Source organism: Betta splendens, chromosome 10 (assembly GCF_900634795.4).
Source record: "Betta splendens chromosome 10, fBetSpl5.4, whole genome shotgun sequence".
Taxonomy (NCBI): Eukaryota; Metazoa; Chordata; class Actinopteri; order Anabantiformes; family Osphronemidae; genus Betta; species Betta splendens.
In genome coordinates, this window is record NC_040890.2 from 84,776 (window position 1) to 102,919 (window position 18,144).

An 18,144-nucleotide genomic window follows, 5' to 3' on the forward strand; every position below is an offset into this window, starting at 1 on the left:
AAATAAAACAGGAGCAGGACCAGAAACTGTGACAGTATAGGCATCTGGCTGTACCTCTTAGGTATCGGTCTTTTCATTGCACCTCTCTGGGCCTCAGCCATTTGGCTCACTTCCCTCCGAGCTGCCTTGATTTTTGCCTCCAACCTTCGCTTCCATGCGGTTGGTGTATCAGTCCGTCGTGGTGAAGAGGGAGCTGAGCCAAAAGGCAAAGCTCTCAATTTACGGGTCAATCTACGTTCCTACCCTCACCTATGGTCATGAGCTTTGGGTCATGAGCGAAAGGGCAAGGTCACGGATACAAGCGGCTAAAATGAGCTTCCTCCGCAGGGAGGCTGGGGGCTTCCTTAGAGATAAGGTGAGGAGCTCTGTCACCCGGAGGAGCTCGGAGTAGAGTCGCTGCTCCTCCACATCGAGAGGAGCCAGTTGAGGTGGCTCGGGCATCTGGTTCGGATGCCTCCTGGACGCCTCCCTGGGGAGGTGTTCCGGGCATGTCCCACGGGTAGGAGGCCCCGAGGAAGACCCAGGACTCGCTGGAGAGACTACGTCTCTCGGCTGGCCTGGGAACGTCTTGGGGTCCCACCGGAAGAGCTGGAGGAAGTGTCCAGGGAGAGGGAAGTCTGGAACTCTCTGCTTAGACTGCTGCCTCCATGACCCGGCCCCGGATAAGCGGATGAAAATGGATGGATGGATGGATGGATGGATGGATGGATGGATGGATGGATGGATGGATGGATGGATGGATGGATGGATGGATGGATGGATTTTTTTAGTCACGTTATGGTATTACTATTATGGTATAACTTTTGGTATGAATAAGAATAATAAGAATAAGAAAACCTTTAATAGTCCCGCAGTGGGGAAATTACTTCTCACAACAGCAGTACAGATAAGCGAGAATACAGCTACAAAACAGTTTGTGTTGGCACAGTACAAAGCAGTACAGTACAGTTGGAGTGTGTATGAGGTCATTGCAGGGTTATTGCACAGTAATGGGTATAAGATTTGTACCGGTAACAATATACATATATACATATACATATATATATATGTCTGTTCACAGATTTACACAAATATTGTGCAGAGCAGGTTGCTATATAAACCACTGATGCAGTGGGTGAGTGACTGTAGTAGGACATGGTCAACAGTTCTGATTGTAAGATGGAATACAAGAAGGATGAACTATGTTCTAATGTAATTCTCTGTCTGGCTTAAATGAAAAAAATATATACGAGAATCCTTAATCTAATCAAATTGTAAAATTCTTAAGGTCCCTAAATATACGTAACCAAAAGGGAAAACCACAATCCTATGACAATCTAAAATATATACGTCCTAATATTTAAATGACATTCCTGTTTTAGTCATTCATATCTAATTTTTTCTTCTTTACCTTTAGGTTAGAATAGAATAGAAAACCTTTATTTGTCCCGTGATGAGGAAATTGGAATGTTGTGACTGCACGAAAAAGGCAAATAATACAGAAAATAATAAATACACAACAGGGTGTAATCGCCACAGGTCATGTATAATCAACATTATGTACACATGACAATGAGCTAAAGTGACTGCAGTTGGTAAAGTGACTGGTGTAATTGCGTAGTGTATGTGACAGTGTGGTGAAACTGTGCATCATGTTATAATTGTTCATTGTAAAGTCTGACAGCAGCAAGCAGGAAAGACCTGCGGAATCTGTCCTTCCCACAGTGAAGACTTCCCACAGTAAATAAATCCTGTTGCTGTGAGGTCTATTCATCTGTTTAATATTACTGTGAAATTTGTTGTTAATGCCATACTTGTTCTGTCTTGTTGAGAAAAAAGATTTTCGAGGACACTTCCTGTTTATGAGGAGCCATGTCTCCATTATGTCTGCAGACACGTTCTCTATATTATTACTTTTATTTTGAAAATTCTAGCCGGTAGTGAATGTTGGAAACGAGAAGCCATAAACACAGCAAGCTATTAAAACAAAGCAAAACAGCCTCCGACAGTTTTTTCGGTTTTATTATAGTTTTCTTAGGTGACAACCACTGTCAAATCAACTGTTAATTATTTTTATGTCACGCTAACGGACGATATCGGCTGTAAGGTAGTACTTTTGTTGAAAAAACATGTTACGTAGCTGTTAGCATTGTTGTTTCCTAAATGCTAGCTAGCTAAATTAGCTAAGATTAGCTAGCTAAGATTTTGCAGTGTAGCAACGCTTCAGTTTTACTTGTATATGATACATTTTAATTGAAGTTGTACGTGTATGTAGTATATTGATGGTGTCATTGTCATAATGAACAGTGATGGAGTTGTCTCAGAGGGAGCGTCTGTCAGAGCTGGTGGAAGATCTAACAACGTCAGGACAGCAGGAGCTGAACCAGGACAAGATAAAGGAACTTAAGAAGATCTGCAAGTATGTGTTGCTCTATTAATATCCCCTTATGTGTGTGTCTCTCTCTTTCTCAGCCCAAGGTCATGCAATGAGACCTATTCAGTATTAAAGAGTTAAATGAATTCTGTGTAAGTAATAACATAAGATACGTGTGCACTCACCAAAGCAGTAATTGACAAGACTCATTGATTTAGTTTGAAACGTCACAGTCCGACCATAATAAAAGACCGTGAGGCTAAACATTGTCCTCCCCTCCTTACAGAATGTCGAGTGACTGCATAGACCATGTGTACCACACAGTAATGTCCCAGCTCAACCAAGAACACTCTGAGATACGACTATCAGCCTTCCAGATAGCCAGTGAACTCTTCAGCAGGTCACATCACTTCAGGACACTACTCCTGGACAACTTTCAGGTAAGTAATAGGAGGTTGACTAGTCACAATCATAGTCAGTATTGTTACCATCCCAGTATACATGGTCGTATTATTATTCGTAGTTTTTTATCTTTACCTAACATAATAACAATAATAATAATTGTGCTTTTGAAGTTCTGAAATTCTGTACTCACTACATTCCATCTACTTGTCCTCCTGCAGGACTTCTTGGAGCTTACAGTAGAGACTGATTCAGAGCAGCCCCTCCCTCCTCCTAAAGAAATAGCCAAGAAACTGAGGTCACTGGCCCTTCGAACAGTGCAGTCATGGCAGACGTGTTATGGGACAGAATATAAGAAGTTGGCGTTGGGCTACCACTTTCTAAAACAGGTTAAAAAGGTAGGAGTGATGGCCGTACAACTTTACCTGCTTTGCTTACCTTTAGCTTTTCATCACCACCTTGAATTACCAATCAATCCTGGTTTCCATATTGTCAGGTGGATTTTCAGGATGCTGAATCCAGGACAATAGCACAGAGAAGGATGGAGGAGGAGAGACAGAGAAGAATGGAGAGAATCCTTAAAGGGAGAATGGAGGCAGCCTCCAAAGATATGGAAGGTACACACAACAAAAGTTTTAGTTGACCTGGAATCATCCAAGTTTTTAGAGCTTATTTGTGTGCAATTAATTATATCAAATAGCATATTTATAGAAAAATACAACAGCATTTTTTTTTCTTTCAGAGAAGTACCAGGAAATTAAGGCAACGCTGACAGAGATGGAATCTTGTATGAGGCTACTTCTTCCTGACTTTGGTATCACTAACCAAATTATCAATAGTAGCCCTTCTACCCAAACTGCATCTAATGCATATCCATCAGATGATGAACAACCCCGCTATAGCGAAGATGTGAAGGATGACAGAAAAGAAAGAAGGAAACAACAGAAGGCAGAAACCTGTCAGGAGGACAAGAAAAGCTGTTTAAAGAAAAATAACTCTCAGGACGTCAGTGTAAAAATGAAGCAGGAGTTGTATGAAGAAGAGGGCGTGTGTGAAAAAAGGAAGGATGGGAATGAGAAAGAGGAGGAGGGGGAAGGGAAGTTAAACAATGGACAAGATCCTCTGAATAAGAATAGCGAGGAAGACAAGGAAGAGGACAATGTGTCTTTGCATGGAGATTTGTTTATTCGGAATTCTGGACTCATTTCTCACTCCTACAGCCTGGACCTCAATCTCAGTCCTGGTGGGTACAGCCCATGTGTAACCACAGAGAACCCTACTAAAATATTGAAATGCATTTGTATTTCATTATCTGTAGTTGTGCTTATACCTGTATATATTCTCTAAACTAGTTTTTACAGGGGGCTGGCTGCTATGCATACACATTTTGTTAGTTCTGCTCAAACACAGTCTCCATCATATATCCGTAGAGGAACAACTTTGTTCCAGTCATAGCTGTCCAGGGCAATACAAACAAAAACAAATAGAAACTTGAACAACTATCTCTGGAGTTATTAAAAAGTAGTTATACGTCATGATTACATTTTACCCATTTTTTGTATAAGTAGGTCTCTGATCCATTGAATTTCCTAGATGTCATGTCTAAACTCTATACAGCATCAGCGCAGTGTGAATGAATGTGTGACTGAGCAGCTTACTGTAATGCATCGTGCTGTTAAATCAGCATCAATAAGACTCAGGGCAGGTAATGTTTCCTGATTCACATATACTGTACCATACTCTAGATTAGGAATAAAAAGTTCTCTTTATCTTTTAATCATCAGGTTTTCATGTGAAGGAGACGGAAGATAATGAGGCAGTCATTTCCACTGTCATAGACATCCATAGACTGATAACATACAAACACCTGCCAGCTGTGCAGGGCTGGGTTCAGGTTAGTACAACGTTTCATTTGCAAACATGTACTACTTTACAACAATTAAAGCACAAGGATTGCAACAGTTGGTCAGGTTTGATCTTCTGATACGTCTCTTCATTTTCTTTTGCTGCTAATTCAGTGTAGTAGATTATGTAGACAGAGACTTACTGCAGGAGAACAAGTCTTATGTGAAGATCAAAAACTAATGCTGCTTTGTTTGTTGAGGATGTGTTATTTGGATAACATCTGTGTTGATGTGTGTTTAGATCTTTATTAAGGCAGGTGCTGAGCAGCAGCTGCTAAGAAGAGCACTGGATCTAAAGAAGTCACTAGAAGCAGCTCTACAGAAACACAGAGAGCTTCACATTGATTATAAGACGAGAGTTCGCAAAGTGGTGAGTTCCCTTCATTAAATCATGTTTTAATCATAATAGCTTAGCAATCAGTAGTTCAGAGACATCGGTCAAGGTATTGTACAAATAACATTTTACCACTAACGCTTGTGTAGTAGCTTTGTTCATATGAAAGGCTAGTTATTCAGTTGTTGTTTAAATGATTTTGCCACTAGATGGTAGCATTCTGTAACGTTTCAGAGTTGGGATACCAACATTTTCTTTTCAGTACTACGTCCAGTTGGCCACTGCTCCCCCAGGGAGATGGGTTAAAGTGCAGAAAAAGAACAAATTGAAAGAACTGCAGCTGCAGTACTTTTTCTGTCACATTGCCATGGCACTTGTTGCTCGATTGCTTGTGAGTCAGACCTGACTCACACTGGCTTTTAAATGTGAAGAACTAGAAGATGACAAGGTAGCCTACATTTAATTCTACTTAAAGGAATTATAGTTATGCTTACAAATGGTAATAATAAGCTATTAGTGTGCAATATAGTATGCTTATCAGACATGATGCTTGAAGGTTAAATTACTGCTGTATTTATGTTATGTGAGGCATTGTACTGAATCCCTGGGAATCCAGAAAATAGTATAATAGAAAGTAAGAAGGAAAATATTATAATCATGAAGGCATATGTGAGGCATGATATTACAACACATGGCCATAATGCATCAGAGACATACAGATGGGAGCAAGGTGGAGAATGTACCCATTTATTCACTCCAATATTAATAACGTGCTCCGTGGCTTGACACCTGATACGTGTGTCTGGGTGCCTCTGTATCTAGCCTGGCATTGTCATTCAGCTGTTGTTGAGTTGGTTCAAACTCACAAGAGCAGTAATGTTTTGAATAATCATTCTGTTTGAAAAGTTCTTTTTGCTTGTTAGAAAGAAACTCATTTGTGCTCAGACATAAAAAAAAATCAAGAGGAATAAGCAGCAGGCTGCAGTTTCAGGTTTAAAGGTTCAATAAATGCTTTATGCGTTTGAGGGAAAACACCATAAATGCTGTAGCATGTGAATCCATCTTTAGCTGAACAGAGCAGGAGAGTGACAGTGACAGAGTGTCAAGCGTCTTTGCTCTGCCTGGTTATCACTGCCAGGGACCAGTCTGCTGCACCAGCAGGCCCAGGGGCTGCGATAACCACACAACTCACAGCCCCTTTATCATAATTAGCTTTTCCTTTTTAGCCTTAAAAGTCCTTCCATTACTGGGTCCTTCTCTATCGGCCCACTGACACGCCACACGATTGGTTTCTCTCTCAATGGGCTCCTCAGGATAGACTTCTATAAGAAGGAAGCTAGAGAAAGCAGAGTGGACCAAAGTGGAGGCAGATTGTTTGCTGAATAAGACAAAGGGAGGGTTTAGCTGAGGAACATGTACGTAGGACTATTGGAAAAAAACAGCACCAGGCTATTTTGTTTTCATGTTTTACTTCTGAATTATAGAAGGAATTCTACTCTACTGCTTGACAAGCTTTAATTTATTGGTTGGTAGAAGAAATCAACAGAACTTCTTTCTTTTGTTGACATCTTCTTGTACACTATAAATCTAAAACAGCAACACAAAGAACGTCTGTCCTGCTGATCTGAACCATAGCGACAAGAGGCACATCTACTTAGTTTTCTGATAGAACAAATAGAGAAATGTGGGTTTCTATTGCTCTTTTACCAAAATCTTTAGTCCACTACTAGTCGATTAATTGTCATGCTCTGCTAGAGGTGTACAGAACTTCATTATAGAGGAGGTTCTTGTGCTTTAGTCCCCTCAAAGTCATTATTAACCAGACTGATAGCAACAGCAATAAATTAAATCGAAGCACTAAATAGTATATTTGCATCCTTCTTTGAGTTCACCCCACAGGTGATGGCCTGGATCAGCCTTTTTCAATAACCTGACCTTTATATAGATCTTGAAGGTCATTCAGGGATTTGCCAGCAACTTTAGTGCCCAATGTCAAAATTCTGTGCCAACTATAATAAACCCACTGTTCTGACAGCTTCATCTACTTATCTATTAAGGCACCACTGAGAGTGAATCACAACAACCTCCCACCCGCACTGACACTGCTTTAAAGTGTTCCAACCTGATCTGTAACATTGTAACTGCAAGAACAATGTGCTGTAATAGTTTGCATTAATGTGAAGGTTGGCCTAATGAAGTGGCTAGTGAGTCTATAACTCAACATATACAAAGTGTGTAAAAGATTATATCTTATTGTTTAGCTTCTGTTTGCTCCCGCCACCTTTTTTATAGGTGCATGTGTTTGATGGAGGTTTTCTGTGTGAGCTGTGATGATAGTTATCCATGTCAAGTGCCACTAACTGAACTAGTACTTGTGCCAAGGTAAGGACAAGACATGCAGACTTATTTGAACATATCTGTTTTTTAAGAGTGTATTCAGTCACTTCTGGCTTCATTCATACAGGCCCAGGCCTTGTTTACTGCTGATAACCCATCTTATCACAACACAATGGATGTGGCCGCCTGTTTCTTGTTGGAGATAAACAAAGGCGACTATCCTTCTTTTTCTCTTCTTTAATATTACCCCCATTTTCATTTGTACATTAATTTTCTGAATGTCTTTGTCTCTTCTCTTTCTATCCAACATATATTTTTTCCTGCTCTTGTTTCCTGTTGGTACTGTTTTTAATAGACTTCAGCAAAATCATTTGTTATATTTTTATCAATTGAGATACATTGAGAGATTATTAATTAATGAGTGATAATAGCGAAATCAAAGGGTCCTTAGAAAAGCTATTCTTTACATTAAAAGAGATTTAAGGCTTGTTGGGGTTAGTTGGAAAGGGCTGTCATTTGGATTACTTGTTCTTTTTTTCCTTTATAGTGCCTGCTTATAAATCTTGTGAGGGGCTCCTGTGCATGGTCAGTTGATGGTTTCGTTCACTGGCAACAAAGCAGCTTATGGCAACATTTAGGAGTTGACAAATCAGGTAATGAATGACCTGTGGTTGTCCTGTGTGACTAAACAGTTTTGTTGTGAAGATCTTGAGAGAGACTCTTGCCCTCCATATATCATGTGTGACAGGTTGAGAACAAATGATACCTCCACAGAGGCGGCGCTCTAATAGCCACATGGACCAAGCCAGCTACATCCAATTAGCACAGGTGTGCTATCACTCCTGATGTGCACCGAAATTTTTCCCGGTATCGTTTCAGTGTAATGCCCATAACTGTTTTCATTGACTGAATTATTGTGATAATTGTACTAGGGACCATGTGCACATGTCTGAGTCTGCCAGGCTCAGACATGTCTCGATGACGTACTGAATAGGATGATAAATGGAAACGATGAATGCAAGCAAGAGTGTTTTTGGTGCATATTGTACCTCAGGTCCTACTTCTTGTGTTTGTTCTTATTGACTGACGGATACAGACTACCCTCAAAATGGATGTGTTGATTGGCTTATGGCTGTTTCTTTGAGCCCAGATGAAGACAAAGTATGGTGACAGAACAGTTATTGTCCATTGCAGTTAGTTCTTTTATTTTTATTGCTTTGTGCAGCCTTGACTATGTAAACAATGGAAAGAACCGCAAGAACCATCAACCCAGTGGAATTGATGGATCCACTGGGCCTGTCGTGGTGTGTTGTTTTGGTTCAGTTGCTAGTTGTCTTTGAGACTTTTGTAGCATTTAGATATCACCCGCCATAGGGCTAAAGAGGGGTAATGAGTAGCACAAAGACCCAAGGGATTTTAAATGGTCACGCCTTTTAGAACATCACAATCATCTGTGTCATCACAGATCTTCCAGGGATCCCCAGCTTTACGAAGAATAGCGCAGTGTAATTGCACTATGGCAGTAGGCATAAATGTAGAAAAGTGACTGTTTTGATCACAGATTGAGATCAACTAGGAGGCTATAGTGAATTAGACAGTTGAGAATAAGCTTGTTGACAGGGAAGGGTCTGTGAAGCTCTGAGCTGGCTAATAGACCTGCCAAGCTAGGTTAGCGGAATAAAGATGTCACCTTATACATCATATAAACTGACTGCTCCCCAGAGACAAGGGCTGTGTCCGCGCATGTGTGTTGCAGGGGGATTGGAAGTAGAGGAGTATAATGGGATAAAGCAGTGGAGAAGACGCTATGGAGAGGGGGAGTGGACATCTTTTTTTCTCATTAGTTTGTGATCCCATGGGATCTTTTTTCGAAATAGTAATGAATCGGACTGCAGAGAGGTAATAGAGATGTTGGCTGGTATGGACGATTTTTAATGCCTGAGTAGAAACCAGTCAACACCCAAAAAATTCACATTTCTTTTTTTCATGATTTTAGTAACAATTGTTCTAATATTTAGCCCCCGTTCAAGTCAGGACATGACCTTTTCCATGCTTTTTTCATCTCCAGTAGAGAGCAGCATAACTACATAAAAGTACTGTCATTAGTTTTTAGGAGATGAGGTGAAGAACAAAAAGGCACAAGTGTAATAATAATCTAGTAAAGTGTCCAGAAGCTGCCATATGGGGTCATAATTGTTGAGTTGTTAGGTAATGACATTTAGACGAGAGTCATTCTTTGTATGATGCACAAACAATGACCCGTCCTCCTGCTGCATCTCTGTCCTTCATCATAACAACTGTTAGTAGGATATGTTTAACATCTTAACAGTGGGTGTTGAGAGTTATAAATATGTCTTTTCATATTTAGGTATTACATTTTACTGGCACTTCTACTTGTTTACTAATCCCCTTGTCTTTACAGTATGTGCATTGAATTGAATTTAGCCTCCAAACCAAATAAACAATCGTAGAGACTAAAGGACAACTGAGGACAACCACAAACCTCTGGCTTCTCAGACACTTTCGGTGGAATATGCAGTCCCACAGAAAAAAGTTGTGTTCAAAATATCCCTCAGATGGTTCCTCCAGAATTATAGATTAGAGTTTAATGCGCCGGATATAGTCTACAGTTTTCATTTACACCCTAACTTCACTCATTTGTGAGAGCCCAAACAGGCATCCAGACCCTGTTTATTATTAGATTGTGTTTGGCTACATTCATAGTGTATATACAAATTTAAGCTAATTGTTTGTCTTGCTCACTGCTAAGGAATGTGCTTAGTGTAGTAATACACCTGATATTCCCAAAAAACCTTTTCTACCTTAGTTTCAAATGTAGAGTGTAATACATTAGTGTCCTGGTGTGTAGGCAGGTGTAGAGCTATATTAAATTGCCAGTGGAGATAATGGAGGCATTTCTAAGGGCTTTTTACCTCCTTGCATTCTCATTTCTTTTTTCTCTTCTTCCCCTCACGCCTCTTGTCCTGCTCTCAGTGAGGGTGTGATGGGTAACCTGACACCCCCCCCCCCCACTCTACCATACACCTGACTTATAGCTGTGCAGTAATAATTTGCCAGACCTTGGCAGGCTGAGTGTACATTAGCATATAAATAGCAGATGCACTGAGTGCCCATCACAGTCGACTACATTTAATTTTTAGTTTATAAGATTGAATGGGTTTTTAAACGCAGTGCCATCAAACTTGCCAAGAGACAAATGAAGTCATGGGAGCAGTTGTCCAAGGCGGTGCGCTCACATTATTTTTATAAAGGATAAGAGTCTTACTTAAGGAAAGGAAGGAAGAGAGTGAATAAGCAAGACACCTGTGGAAAGTGCAACATCCTTTAATGTCTTATCCTGCACTGGCATGCTGGATGTAGATTATATGACCAAAAGTATGCGTACATCCAAACATAATTTCTTGTGTATTTAGCAGAACAGCACATGTGGTTTGTCAATAAACAACTGCCTTCAATGTAATGCCTGACGTCATTATGTCACATTATTTAGTTTTTAATGATTATAGTTCATTATAGTTCTAGTTAGTGATGAATGATCAGTGAAGCTGTAATACACAGCTCTGACTAAGCAAACACTTCTTTTGTTCTTATTTCTCCTGTAGCTTTCAATAGTTAATTTTTTTTACTGTATACATTACTATCATTTTACCATTTTTAACTTTCTTTTCTCTTTTAACTATCCACTGTCTGTTTTAATGGTAAAATTCTCTGTTTTTTTTCTCTATACTGTTGGAGTGATACATGGCCTAGCTTTGCAAAAAAAAAAAAAACCTCTAATTTGTCTAGTAAATTTTGAGTTTCCGTTAGAGGAGCAGTTTTTATCTTTCATTCTGGGCACCTCTGTATTGTTGTGTGAATTCTCTGTAAATGCTCTTCATGTGTAGCCACAAGAATAAGCCAAAGCTCTGTTAAAATGCAAAGCAGTCCCCTCATGCCATGCAGGTTATGTAGCCTATATTTTAAGCAAGCTCCCTGTCAGCAAAATGTTTCTGGAAGAAAGCTAATTCTCCTGTGAGAATTACAACTCTGCCAGGCCAGCCGACAGCACTTGATGCTATCAGAATTAAATTAAGGTGAATTAGAGACAAAGAGGGGGAAAGAAGGGGGGAAGGGGTGACGTTGGGGCAGGATTTTCCTCTGGCTGTGTGATCTCTTCTTAGTCTTAGGTCATTGATCAGAGCAGAATAAACCAGCTTGGATTAAAGTAGACCTGCACAGACGTTTAGCGCACACACGTGTCGTGTGTGAATTTGTTGTTCTCCAAGGATGAATAAGCCCAGCTTCCAATAGAGTAATGGAAAAACTTGCGCAAATCTTGCTGTTCTGTTAAACATAATTTTCTCTGCTTTTCTTTTAGAAAGTAAATAAAATCTGGTGCCAGCATCTTGCCGCTCGTATCCAGTGTGAAACGTCTGTCTAGGATTAAAGGGAGTGAGTTGGGGAATTGCAAGAAAATTCTAATTCTTGGAGTTCTCATTTATTAAACTATTCAACATAGAGACTTGTGTATCAAACATGATACAAATGGCACTAAATGTTTTTTAATGGATTCAGCATGAACCTCTCTTTAATGCTCCAACCAGGTTTCAGATTCAGGTTCCTCCTCTGGCATTTAGTGCATTGGATTTCTATACTGATAAAATTGTCTGTATAGTTTTTGAAAGCTCAGACCCCAATATCTGAAAATGGAATCCTCAACGGAGTTGCAGCACATGTCTCAAAGGGTTGGACTAGGCCTGACACTGACTTGAGCCAATACTGAAGAAAGTGACACTCTAAATAAAGGCGAACAAGGAGAAAGTAGAACCTGAACTATGTAAAAATAATTATTCCCAAGACATTGTTGGTACACATACACTCTCACTCATTTTCTCAGGCAGTGTCCTTGTAAGGGTCATGTGGATGCTGAAGCCTATCTTTAAGCTGTAATTCAGTTGTAAAAGAGGAGCGGTTTACCCTGGACAGGTTACTGGTCCTTCACAGCAGCTCACTGACTAAAATGCTTGCACTGAATACTTACTTACATGAAAAAATCTTTGCGATTGAGAATTTGGACCACCCACCTTGTCCTCTGCTTTAGTTGGTGTGTTAATGACAAATAATTAGGGTTTAATTGTTTGCTTGCTAGTTAACTGACTAATATGTATTGCAATATGAAGTGTGCGTGTGTGCGTGTGTGTGCTGGATAAGGAGATGATTAACTGACTCCATCTTGTGTGTGTGTGTGTGTGTGTGTGTGTGTGTGTGTGTATGTGTGTGTGTGTGTGTGTGTGTGTGTGTGTGTGTGTGTGTGTGTGTGTGTGTGTGTGTGTGTGTGTGTGTGTGTGTGTGTGTGTGTGTGTGTGTAATCATCCAGGGGCTCATCCTAATAAACCAATTCTAACACTTTAATGGCCTTTATCAGCACCACGCACACACACAGGTATTACACACTAATGAGAAGGAGTCGTATGGGAATAAGAGGTTAGTTTAACATTAGGTTTTACTGCTCCTCATAATGCTAATTACTGTGATTATATGCTGCTGGAGTATGTCTGTGATGTCAGCTGTTAAAGGTGTAGCAGTACACACACACACACACGTTTGTGTTCTAGAAACGACCCCCCTGTGTATTGGTCTTGGTGTTCTGCATTGTAGCCCAGTCAATGGCTAACAACCCACCAGGAAATTAAAAACCATAAATTCTGCTCTGTGCTGATAGCAAGGCACACACACACACACACACACACACACACACACACACACACACGGTTATAAGAATGAAAGGCAAACTGCATGTACAGTAGCTGCTCATCATGTAAATGTGCATAATTTGCTTGATGTTCTGCTCAGCTCTAACAGTTGTTTGGGCATGTGAGCATTTGTTTGTATTTCTGTTGGTGAGGCTCATGCTATAGACAGTGAAACAGTTGCATGTACACATTACAGCAATCAAGTATTTCTTTTTGTCAGGAATCCTCAGTTAATTTTTTGTAACAAACGTGTATCAAATTCCAAAACAGTGTATATTCAGGGTATTTGCACCATCTAGGACCATCAGGTAGTAAAAAAAAAAAAGTTTATTTTTGTGTAAATTATGAATATTTTTAAAATTTGAATTTGACATTGACATTAATCAACTGTCAAAGCAGCTGAGCACAAACCACCATAGTCAGTCGTTCACTTCCTGGAAACTGCAGGAGGTTTCTTTAGTCTTAGGAATTTTTTTCTCTCAAACGTGGTCTACTGCTTAAGTGGCATTTATTGGGTTTCTGTTATAGCTGTAGGTTTGTGTTATGTAATGTGTTGTGTGCCTTGAGATGTGTAGTGTCACAAAAGATCGCAGAAACTACAAGTTAAGATAAGTTATGTGAGCAGAAAGATGCACCACCACTGTATGTTACGTTGTCATACTCAACCCCACTTTAACTTCCTCAGATGAAGGCCTCTTTGCAAAAACGGGAAGATTATGATGATGAGGATGATGATGATGATGACGAGGACGACAGTGATTTTGATGAGGTTCCAGAGAAGGAGGGATATGAGCCGCACGTTCCAGAGCATCTACGAGCGGAGTATGGTGAGTCCTATTAGACACCTACATGCTCACCTCCAGCATTTTCATAAATACTTAGGTCAAGCTACAAAAGGAGAGTTTCTGCAGCCCTAATCTGTTAAGCTCTGCATACACAGACTTTAAAGAAGCAGCATTAGGCATCTGGTAGTTGCAGGTGCTTCACTAGTGTGTTTTATTTATACCGTGATTAAAACATGATAAGTCAGAACGAACAGTGAAGTGAGTTATGAACAGAGTTCCCAAACATCCAATAACTGCTTCTTTTTTGGTGGCAATGGAATAAGCTACATACACGATATTATTATTTTGGGCGTGTTCTTATCTCTTATCTTCTTATCTAAGAAGATAAGAGATCTCGGCCACCTGATAGCTCAGCCAGTTAAATTTCTATTAAACATGTTCACTGTATACTGTTTACTTGTTTTTTTCACTTCACACATCCACATCCATCACTTTTCATATAATAGTCATTACTGACTACCTATGAACAGCCATTACATTATTGTTCCTATTTGCACTATAGCTATATTGGATCATGCCTCTAGGCAGCGAAGGAGGTGAGAGGTCAAATGTTCATGTCATTAACCGACTGACTTCTCGTCATATTGCTCTGTCAGCTACATGACATGTTTTCAAACAGAAAGTGGAATTTGAATGCCACTATTGAGATCCTCAACAAACACATAAAAGTTTACAGTAAATACTAAATCCTATCGTAGTGCTCCGTCAGCCATATTATAACTTCTCTCTATTATTTATATGTGGACATGTGTCAGGATTCATGTGTTTGTCTATTGACACAGTAACACAACATGTTTTTGACACTGCTGCTGTTATTGCTGGGTCAGCCATGTTGATGTGTCGTGGCCTTTGACCCCTGTTCAGTATCCCAACTAGTGTTCTTGGTCATTGGAAATAGTCTCTTTTACCTGTGCATCCTTCCCTCTCCCCTCTTACTTCTAATTAGATTGTACACAACAGCGTGGAACCATCACTGTGTGTGTGTGTGTGTGTGTGTGTGTGTGTGTGTGTGTGTGTGTGTGTGTGTGTGTGTGTGTGTGTGTGTGTGTGTGTGTGTGTGTGTGTGTGTGTGTGTGTGTGTGTGTGTCAGGGTGATTAGTGGGCTAGGTAATGATCTACAGGCCCATACCAAATAAACAATGCAACCTCTTTAATGAGTCCCTATTAGCCCTGCACCTAGATTTTACCACCCACGCACATAGGCATGCACACCAGTCTGCCATTCATGGAAACATAAACGGAGGCAATTGGTTCTGTTTTTTGCTACAAGTTAACATTTGACTTTTCTACCTGTTTATGCTGGTGTGTCCATGTTCAGGGTGTTGTATGCTCTGATGAACCTAAAACAATACTTTGGGAGACTTCTGCTGATTTCTGGAACAGCATAGCAGTGACATCCACCTTCCAGAAGTGCAACACCCCTCTGAGTCCGAAGCCAAACCACTAGCTAAAGGATTTGGGCCCTGTAATTGATAACTAAAACAATAGTAAAAGGTGCGTTTGTTGAGAACTAATGTTAATCTATTTGGGGCAACAGAACAGTGTTAACATTTAGGCAACCTTTAGACAACATTTCTACCAGTAGAGGTTCAGAGCAAAAGACATTTTTCTGAACTTAGTCCAAGCATATAAGCTGGATTTCTTTGCCTCTTTCTCTTCTTTCCTCTGTCTGCTTCTGTCATTCTGATTATCAGTGCTATATCCTTCTCTCTGCTGTCAGAACACTATCTCTCTCTTTCACAAATTAACATTTTAATTACAGGCCCTGCTTAACCCAGGAAAATCAATAAGTCTTTCTCCCTTTGCTCTCTCACTTTTTCTCTCTGTCTTTTCCTCAACCCCCCCCCCCCCCCCCCCCCTTTTTTGCTTTGTTTTTTACAACCACTAACCCCCTCTCTTTGTCCCTAGATCCACACACACAATTATACCCGTTTGCTCCAAGTGATTGGTGCATCTAAACATCCCCAACATCCAGACAAACCTCAGGCATTTTGTGGTTTGAACCCCCTTAACCCCCCCTCCCACAGGCATCATAGTCAGATTTTATGGAGAAAAAGTTTAAATTTTATATATTTTTCAATTTTTTTTTTTTAAGTTTATAGAACTTAGCCGCTCCGTTACTCTGTCCTGTCATAGTTGTGCATCGACGTCATTCATCTCACGTACTGTCCTTTGTGTCTTATTTACTTCAGCTTACATTTTGAGCTGTAGCTTTGTGTAAATGTGAATAACATTTTTGGTTTACTATTCATACAGTTATAACATAGTTTACAGACGACTTGTGTACGTTGTCGCTGCTATTCACCTTACAGGCCAAAGAACATTAGCTTCCGATTTTGTCTAGTTTGTGACTATTCGCAACCTTCTCCACACCTCACTCTATCCAGCGTTGGAACAAGAGTTCATGTTGCATCTAACTCAGTTTATGACCTCCAATAGTGGGAGGCCAGACTGACTACTTTCTGTTTCTCTGGAACAATAGCAGGAAGGCTGAGAGTAACCAAACCACAATCCCTGTCTTCCAGGGCCACTATCTTGCTGGTTTTCCAGCTCTCTCTGATGATCACCTGATCCTGTCTGTAAGTTACTGTAGCTGTTCATTGACTTAGCACACCTGGTCCAGGTAATTAGTATTAGCTGGGACAGGGAGAGTTGGAAAATCAGCAGGAAAGCTTTACTAGCTTGTTGGGGATATGCGAGGAGCACAAATTATAATAATTGGATTTATAGCTCCTGATTGGAGATACCAATTATGTTTATAATTTAGATTCACAAATCTTGGTTATTAGCTTAAATATATATAACTATATGACAAATGTCTATAGTTTGGTAAGTGAAACACTTAATATTATTAATTTAATAATTATTAATTGAATTAACAATTACTTAATTTACGGGGCACCACCCTGTTACCAGGGAACAATAACCAATTTGGAATAGCCAATACAGTCTCAATTGTATTTAAGTTGGTTGAAGGATGAACTCCGTACCATAGCCGACTCAATTCACCAGTGCTGTAAAACCATATACAAATAATCACAGACTGTGGTGGAAATTTTCCATAAAGAAGTAGATGAGAGAGAGTTGTCCTTTTGTGTGATTTATTGAAATAATAAAGAAAATAAAAATAATGGGGAAAGCAAATAAAAAGCATGGATGTTGATCGTGCACATCAACAAACCAAAAACCAGCTGGGGAGATCAGTGCACACACCACGAAGGTGTGATGCAAAGAGCCCACGATCCTCAAGTTGCTTCTGCCTTTTAACCCCTTTCTCTGGCTCTGGTGGAATGTCTCTCTGCAGCCATGGAATTGTTTGCGCCACCTTATCTCGCTGTGAGTGAGAATGTTTGCTTTCTCACTTCTGCATCGTCATGTCTTGTTATCCAAAGGAAGGAACACCGAGCTTCCAAGACAAGATGCATTCGCTTTAACAGCCTTGGGTCAAACATATATCATAAATTATTAGTCAGTCAAATGGAACATCAGATGTTTAGACTTGATGTACGTCAGGGCACAAGAGATTATTTGTTTGTGTAAGAATGTTCAGTATTGCACCTAACCAGCACATGACGAGTGTGTTGGATAAGAAACAGCACTAAGGTAAAATTTTTCCATTACACAGACAACGACCAATTAAATTATGAATGCTTTATTAAACAATTAATATTAACTCTAGTGTCAACACTATCTTGAATAACTCCGCAACTCACAACTTAATCTTATGGTGTGTTCGTCTGGAAGTACTGTATGTGTATGCGTATTACCTGAGGAAAAAGGTGTGTGTGTGTGTGTGTGTGTGTGTGTGTGTGTGTGTGTGTGTGTGTGTGTGTGTGTGTGTGTGTGTGTGTGTGTGTGTGTGTGTGTGTGTGTGTGTGTGTGTGTGTGTGTGTGTGTGTGTGTGTGTGTAAGAGAGAGAGAGGGAGTGGAAGAAAAAGGAGGAGGAGGAGTGCGCCCCCCTTTAGGGGCGTGGTGAGGTGGCACAGCTGCGCGCATGTGCCGGTGAGCCCTTTGAATGGAGCGCGCGTGTCTGGAGTGTGAAGTGGGACTAGCGTGAGCACTTAAGCTAGCACAAACACAAGTTACAACATTTCAATGTGCACCTCTTAGATTCACGCAGATCTATAACAGCGTTACAGTCACGTGATCGCGGAAATGCACAGTGGTCAGATCGCGTGTTCAGGAAAAGAAAACAACACAACAAAAAAAACAATTA

General features: G+C 40.2%; 1 protein-coding gene across 2 annotated transcripts in view; it reads left to right on the forward strand.

Annotated features, from left to right (window-relative positions):
- The first annotated feature begins 1,917 nt into the window (after positions 1–1,917).
- uvssa (UV-stimulated scaffold protein A) overlaps positions 1,918–18,144 on the forward strand; it is a 46,613-nt gene continuing 30,386 nt past the window's right edge. For both annotated transcript variants that reach the window (XM_029164924.3, XM_055512582.1), the window contains exons 1-9: positions 1,918–2,086; positions 2,287–2,398; positions 2,640–2,793; positions 2,977–3,153; positions 3,252–3,372; positions 3,498–3,998; positions 4,540–4,649; positions 4,901–5,029; positions 13,769–13,910. In XM_029164924.3, the coding sequence (XP_029020757.1) occupies positions 2,289–2,398; positions 2,640–2,793; positions 2,977–3,153; positions 3,252–3,372; positions 3,498–3,998; positions 4,540–4,649; positions 4,901–5,029; positions 13,769–13,910 (1,444 nt within the window). In that variant the 5' untranslated portion in view covers positions 1,918–2,086; positions 2,287–2,288. The remainder of the gene's footprint in view (positions 2,087–2,286; positions 2,399–2,639; positions 2,794–2,976; positions 3,154–3,251; positions 3,373–3,497; positions 3,999–4,539; positions 4,650–4,900; positions 5,030–13,768; positions 13,911–18,144) is intronic.